At 35.6% G+C, this 7,849-nt stretch overlaps 1 protein-coding gene across 1 annotated transcript; it reads left to right on the top strand.

The window, feature by feature from the left end:
* Positions 1-4,268: 4,268 nt before the first annotated feature.
* Positions 4,269-6,820, top strand: LOC105768119 (L-type lectin-domain containing receptor kinase VIII.1). The gene has a single exon (XM_012587872.2). The coding sequence runs from the start codon at positions 4,489-4,491 to the stop codon at positions 6,571-6,573; it is 2,085 nt and encodes a 694-aa protein (XP_012443326.1). The 5' UTR covers positions 4,269-4,488; the 3' UTR covers positions 6,574-6,820.
* The last annotated feature ends 1,029 nt before the right edge of the window (positions 6,821-7,849 follow it).

The following is a 7,849-nucleotide window of genomic DNA, read 5'->3' as shown; positions in this document are numbered from 1 at the left end:
TTTTTGGATAAAAATATACGATGTTCAAATACTACATGCATGAAATATTGCACTAATAAATAACAATAATGAATATAATAATAAAGGCAATTTACGAGAATTATATTACATACACTATTTTAACAATAATATGAACAATCAAGGAATAACGATAATAATAGAACCAAAGCATGCAAATAAGAGGAAAAAACCACTAAAAATCCAAGTAAATAAAATAAATATATAAAAGATGTAAAAAGGTTTATGAAAATATTGAAAGTAATGAGCTAAATTACAACATAAGTGAAATTTAAATAAATAAATTAGAGTAAAACATGTAAATAAGTGAAATAATGAAAACAATAAAATAATAAAACTGATAATAATAATAATAGTAATAATAATAATAAAGAAGTTCACGAATAAAAAAATAAAATAAAACAAAATAAAAGCAAGATTAAACATAAAAATCATGATGAAATAATAAAAATAAAAGAGTAAATAAAAAATAAATAAAACACAACACAAAACAAAATTAAAACCAAGATAGAGACAAAAAGAGACTAAATTGTTATTGGAATAAAATTAAAGGGCTAAAAAATAAATTTTGAATACAATTGGGGCTGAAATTATAGACAAATAAGTGCAAAAGGACTAAATTGAAATTTAATAAAAAAATGGGGTAAAAAATCGAAAGTAAAAATAGAGGGGAGTGCGCAATTGAAAAACAGGCATAACTCACAGGGACCAAATGGGGAAATATCCCCGCCCTCTAAAACGTACCATTTCGTTATGACTAAATCGAAAACAGAATAAAAAATTGAAGTATCAATTGAAAAATAAAAAAAAGCTAAATTAAGAAAATTTAAAAATGCGAAAAGGTCTAACGCACAAATAGGCCCTTCCACAAAAACAAGCGGATCCTGAGGTTGGAGCAGGTCAGGTCGTGGGTTGAAGGGTGAAACGACGCCGTTTTGGGTGTCAGACGCCAAGCCCAAAACGACGTCGTTTTGGAGTGTTTATATAAGTTAAAAAAAAAACTTAAAAAAAACATTTGTAACCTCATTTAAAAAAAAACTTTCTCTTCTCTCTCAACTCTCTCTCAGCCTTCAGAATCCGGCCAACCCAGGTCGCCGGACCACGGTGGAGGCCGCTGGTTGCTGGCGACGGCGCCGCCGTCCGCTGTGGCCAGAAAATTGAAAAGTCACCATTTTTGGTTTTTTTCAGTTCCTTTACCCGTGGAACACCGATTTTCATCGGAATCGGCACCTCCCTCGCAAAAAGGTATATTTTTATCGTTTTATCTTCTGTTTTCTTTATTATTTTTGAATGAAATAAAACCGAAAAAAGGGAAAAAAAAAACTAGCTTTGAAAATGGTCTGTATCTCTATTTTTTTTATTCATTCGTGAGTAAAAATATATAAAATCGGGACTCTTTTTATAGCCCGAAAATACCACCTATTTATCTATTTTTCCTATTTTTTACACTGTTTTTTTTTTTTTTGCTTTTGGACTCTCCTAGTCCGCTTTGCAGGTACAAACGTGGCGACACACGCGGAGAAGGCGGCGCGCAGGGGCTGCCGTTGGGGCGTGCGGCGGCTGAGCTTAGGCTAGGGTTTTCTGTTTTTCCTTTTGTTTTGGGCTAGGGTTTGCAATGGGTTATTGGGTTTGAATTGGGTATTGGGCTAATGGGTTTGTTGGCCTGTTTATTGGTTTTGGGCCACTGTAATTCTGGACTGGACATTTAATTTTATTTTGGTTTTTATTTGGTTTTTTTTTCTTTGGTGTTTATTGATTTAATCGGGCCCGGGCAAATTGGGCCATTTACAATCCGAATTGTGTACGATGAGATAATTAATTTTTAGTGAAGAAGTGTCCAAACTGTTAGATAGTAGAATAAGGATTATTTTAAAGAATAAATTGTACTTATTGACTAAACCATAAATTCTAAAATTTTTATGGTAAGAAGATATGTGAGTATAGTTTCATAGGAATTTAGCGGATCTTAATTCGGAGTTCCGTAGCTCAAGATATAAATAATTTAGTGACTATAACTCAAGGGGACAACTTTGAATGAATATATAAATAAATGGTGAAATTATAGATAATGTTACATATAAGCATATTATACATTAAGGATGTGGAATGGAGAGGAGGAGGAGGAAAATATATGATTATTCAACTAGCATGAGTTTTCATTAAAATGACCAATTTGCATGTTTTATGTTCATAGACTAAATTGAATAAAAGTAATATTTTAAGGGTAAATTGGTAAAAATGTCAAAAAGTGACCAAATTGAATGAAATGAATTGTTTTATTATTTAAATTAATAAATTGAATGAAATATTAATTTAGATCAAGATTGGGTGGAAATTGAGAAAATAGAAAATTACCAAAATGTCCTCGAATTTTGGTATTTCGCAATTTAATCTGTAAGTTCTTGTAACTTGAATTATATTCTTAAATGCTTGAAATGTATGTTATTGAAATGAATATGATTTGAATTTTCATTGTATGAAAATTGATGAAACATTGATATATTTGATAAAAGGGAATAATGCATTGAATGGATGTATGAATGTTTATCACACTATCCATTAATTCTATCGGTAATTTTGGATGTTTTGATTCTGGTTATAATGGCATGTATAAGTTAAATTGGCCAACGTTAGCTCATTAATGTTTTGATTTTGACTGGTTATAAATATGAATGCTTGATGAAATGAAATGTTTGTAAATTAATTTGTAAACTCCGGTAATACTCTATAACCCTATTCTGGAGATGAATACGGGTTAGGGGTGTTACACAAATTGATAAAATTTGTAAATGTGAAAGGTTAAATTTATTGAATTATTTAGAATTAAGATCAAATTGATAGAATAAGTAAGTATTGAGGATTAAATGTGTTATTATAACAGTTAGAAAAAAAAGGCTTTCTATTGTGACCAAAATAGGATCGAATTCAATCTTTAGTGCTTAAATTGAAAACTTTTAAAGTTGAGTGACCAAAATAGGAAGGTGAGCATAGTTGGTTCCATTAGCGGACATGTGTTCAACTCTCTATAAATACACAGTTAGTTTTGTGAGGTACGATGTAATCTTCGCGAAACCTATTACACAAGGTATAACAGTTAATTAATCAAATAGCTACAATCACTTTCCTTTAGATTTCTTAGAACCAAAGGAAGTCCAAGGAATCTGACTGGTTGTGTGCCCAACTTGACTCATTTATGATCCACAATTCTTTGTAACTAAGCATGACTAACTCCATAACTAAAAATTTCAATCTTGGACGAGTTCCTCAATTGAAGACTAGAGAGAGACTATAAAAGAAAATCCAACACATTTACAATTACACGTATTATCTCTACCGACCCCTTGACAAAAACAAGTCGATCATCCGCAAAATATAGATGTGTAAGCTGCAATTTCCGACATTTTGGATGATATTAAAAAATCTTGTACATACCAGCTTTGTTGAGCAACTGAGAGAGATATGGTGACGAGGGATTAGCCTGTCTAACCTCTTTTGCACTTGAAAAATATCCAACCAATCCTCCATTTATAGCTAGTGAGTATTTGGGTGGAGTGATACATACATTGATCCAGTTGCTGCTTCTTCTTCTTCTTCTATTTTTTTTTTGTGAGGCACACCTCGGAGATAAATGCTTTCTCCCATCTCCATAACTCTATGTTTACACCGTTCAAAAAGCAAACTATATTTTTAGACTAAAATGGGAAGTGTTTAGTAAAATAAAATTAAGTGAAATTAAAGTTATAAAAGTGCAATTCTGAATATTAATTGCTGAAAGTCTAATTCGACTTTACTAACGCTTTCAGTTTAGATTCTAAATGAGCAAGGCATTCTCATATATTGCATTGGATGGATTGTTTGTGATATCTCAAGTCACGGGCCTCATGCTGCAATAATAGTAGGTTGACGCCTAGGACGAAGCCAAAGTTACCGACCAACAAACTAGTGCTACTTCAACCCTTGGATTAATCCATACATTCTGTCTCTTACTATTTCACCTCCTTATCTGCTTTATTTTTTAACTTGCAAAGCCATCCATTATCCTCCACCAGTAATCTTCAAACCCAATCCACCATTAGAAAATATCTAACTTTCCTTGTAAAGGGGGCGACGAAACTGAGATGTGGGAATGGGAACACTGATAAAAAGCATCTTTTTTTTAAAATTTATTTATTTTACAAACACCGAAAAAGAAAAATAACCGTTAGAAATACATGTGTTTCCTTCGTGGGTAGCCACCTGTCTTCTTCACTGCTCATTGGATTCCCTCACTCTTTCCTCCTGCACACCATTCATTCCTTGTTGGTATGTTTTAAGCCAAAGAAATATACTCTTCCTCGTTATCCCTCCCTCAGATCTCCTCAATTTTACCATCAACAAATTTCCCCACCCAAACAAGGCATTATCATCTTCAGTCTTTTTCTTATATTGGGGGCATTCGAGAATAATCAGAAACTGCAAAGGGAAGCCACAATGTTGTCATTTTCTTACTCATTGCCTCTCTTCCTCTGTTTTATCTCAAGCTTTAACGGAATCTTTGCTGCCACAGAGTTCGATTTCGGTACGTTAAACCTCAGCAGCTTGAAGCTCCTTGGTGACGCTCACTTAAACAATGGGAGCGTCAGGCTCACTCGCGACCTCCAAGTACCCGCTTCCGTCGCCGGCAGAGCCTTGTACTCGAAACCCGTCAGATTCCGGGAACCCCAGACTCATTCTCCTTGTAGCTTCTCCACCTTCTTCTCCTTCTACATTACCAACCTTAACCCGTCTTCTATCGGCGGTGGTTTAGCCTTTGTCATTTCCCCGGATGGTGATTTCATTGGCGCCGGCGGCGGCTCTTTGGGACTCTTAGATGATAAGGGTCGGGGCTCGGGGTTCGTTGCTGTTGAATTCGACACTCTTATGGACGTAGAATTCGATGATTTTAATGGGAACCATGTTGGTTTGGATCTCAACAGCATGGTTTCTTCTCAAGTTGGTGACTTGGGGGCTTTAGATATTGATCTAAAAAGTGGGGATCTCGTTAATTCATGGGTCGAATACGATGCTTCATCTGGGATTTTCAATATCTCCGTTTCTTACTCAACCTTGAAGCCTAAAGAGCCCATGTTATCATTCCCTCTAGATCTCGATCATTATGTTAATGATTTCATGTACGTAGGATTTTCAGGCTCGACACAAGGAAGCACCGAGGTCCATAGCATTGAATGGTGGAGTTTTAGCTCTTCTTTCAACTCAACTTCTCCGCCGCCTCCAACGGCTACTTTAATGAACCCAACGGCTAATATTGTTAAATCAAAGCCACCTTCATTGGCTCCTTCAGATTCTCATTTGAGTAAGTCTTCGTCTTCTTCTTCTTGTCATAACCAGCTTTGTAAGCAAGGTCCAGGGGCAGTTGCAGGGGTGGTAACGGCTGGGGCTTTCGTTTTAGCCTTATTTGCTGGGGCTCTCATATGGGTTTACTCTAAAAAGTTGAAGCATGTGAAGAAATCCGAGTCTTTTCCATCGGAGATTATCAAAATGCCAAAAGAGTTCAGATACAAAGAGCTGAAAGCAGCTACGAGATGCTTCGATGCTAATAGAATTATCGGTCACGGTGCGTTTGGGACTGTCTACAAAGGCATTTTACCGGATAATGGCAACATTGTGGCTGTCAAGAGATGTAGTCATACTAGTCAAGGCAAGAATGAGTTTTTATCTGAATTGTCAATAATTGGGACCCTTAGGCATCGAAATCTTGTAAGATTGCAAGGATGGTGCCATGAGAAAGGTGAAATTTTATTAGTTTATGATTTAATGCCTAATGGGAGTCTGGATAAAGCATTATTTGAAGCCAGAACGCCATTACCATGGGCTCATAGGCAGAAAATTTTGTTAGGAGTTGCCTCTGCTTTGGCCTATTTGCATCAAGAGTGTGATCACCAGGTTATTCATAGAGACGTTAAGACCAGCAACATAATGCTGGATGAAGGGTTCAACGCAAAGCTAGGCGATTTTGGTTTAGCAAGGCAAATTGAGCATGATAAATCGCCTGATGCCACGGTAGCTGCCGGCACAATGGGATATTTGGCTCCCGAATATCTTCAAACTGGGAGAGCAACCGAGAAAACGGATGTGTTTAGCTTTGGAGCTGTGGTTCTAGAGGTGGCTAGTGGAAGAAGACCAATCGAGAGAAATGCCAATGCAGCGGCAAAAGTTGGAGCGAATGGGAATTTGGTGGAATGGGTTTGGAGTTTGCGTAGAGAAGGGAGATTGTTAGCTGCAGCTGATGCCAGGTTGGAAGGTAATTTCAATGAGGGTGAGATGAGGAGGGTCCTCCTGGTGGGGTTAGCATGTTCACACCCTGACCCACTGGCTAGACCCACAATGAGAGGCGTGGTCCAAATGCTGGTGGGGGAAGCCCAGGTCCCAATTGTTCCAAAAGCTAAACCCTCAATGAGTTTCAGCACTTCTCATCTATTGTTGAGCTTGCAGGACACTATATCTGACTGCAACGATATGATAAACTTCTTCAGTTCCTCGTCAGAAAATAGCCACATTGGTCCGGACCTTGTCTAATAAATAATAAAAGGGCTGAGTTCCCCAATAACATGTAAAAGCACAAGTTTTAGGGAATTGGGGACCAAGAAAAATGGTGGGGGGAGTGATTGAAGGTTGCCTAGTTGATTCCACAAGCAATCCCCATTGTCAAAGGGCAGACATGGGGGTTTGAGTAGACACTTGGTAAAGTACAGTGAAAAATGTTTCATATTTATTATTTTATTTTATTTTTAATTAAGAAACTTTATTGAGTGGCGGTTGGTCATGGATCAAAGCAATGAAGGAAAGAATCATCATTTTTTATAAAATTGTTTAATTGGGTAATAAGGAAAATGAGAAAGCAATTACATGGAGTGGGTTGTTTGGGAGAAAACTTGATTCTAAACTTATTTCTGATTACTTCCTTCTTAAACACTTTTATTCAGAAGCACGTCTCTTTTTGTATCTCTTTTAAAAGGAGGAAAAAGTCAAAGCTGCCCACAACCAGTTGCTGGATTAAGCATTTCTTAATACTAACGACTACTATTGTCTTGGTTCAAGTCCCCCTCTGACCCCCCCCCCCCCCCAATTCTGCTGCTCAAAACCCAAGTTTTTAGAGGCAACTTTACCTCAATTTTACAAAAAAGAAAAAATCATTTTTACCCTACATTTATTTTATTTTTTTAACTCTTAATCTTATGTTTTTTTATGAAATCACCCTAAAATGGATAAAAGAAATTAAACGTTTTCTATTTTGCTGACGTGGCATACACAGATTATTATGTGGATGATACATAAGCATTTAATTAATTTTTAAATTTTAAAATTTTATTTAAAAAATATAATTTTTCTAAAATTTTTTAAAAAATCAATGGCATATGCCACATTAGCATAATGCACAAACATCAACTTTTTCATAATTTTTGGGTTGGTTTGGCAAAAAATACAAGCTATAAGAGTTAAAAAAGATGGAAAAATTGAAAACTAAAATAATGATGAGATATTTTGATGTAAAAGTAATAATTTATATATGACTAGAATAATAGAAACAGTATGATGAACTTAATTAAATAATAATAATAATTATAATATAATATTGTAAATGTGTGATTAAATAAACATCTTTTTATTTGTAACGGGTACTCTGCCATGATACATAGGTTCTACTATAACCTAAAAACAATAAAAGTAAAAGTAACCCTCCAAGTCCCATAAAACTCACCGGATTTTACCCAATCCACTGGGCCGTGTTACTATCTGGGTTCAAAGTCCAATTATCAGTTGGATCCATTCAACTGCCAAATGGATATCCGAA

The sequence above is a fragment of the Gossypium raimondii genome, chromosome 4, assembly GCF_025698545.1.
Source record: "Gossypium raimondii isolate GPD5lz chromosome 4, ASM2569854v1, whole genome shotgun sequence".
Lineage (NCBI taxonomy): Eukaryota > Viridiplantae > Streptophyta > Magnoliopsida > Malvales > Malvaceae > Gossypium > Gossypium raimondii.
Note: the sequence above shows the minus strand (reverse complement) of the source record. Positions and strands in the feature narration are given on the sequence as shown.

Coding starts and splice junctions, on each gene's coding strand:
- LOC105768119 (XM_012587872.2), top strand. CDS start 4,489: ATGTTGTCATTTTCTTACTCATTGCCTCTCTTCCTCTGTTTTATCTCA.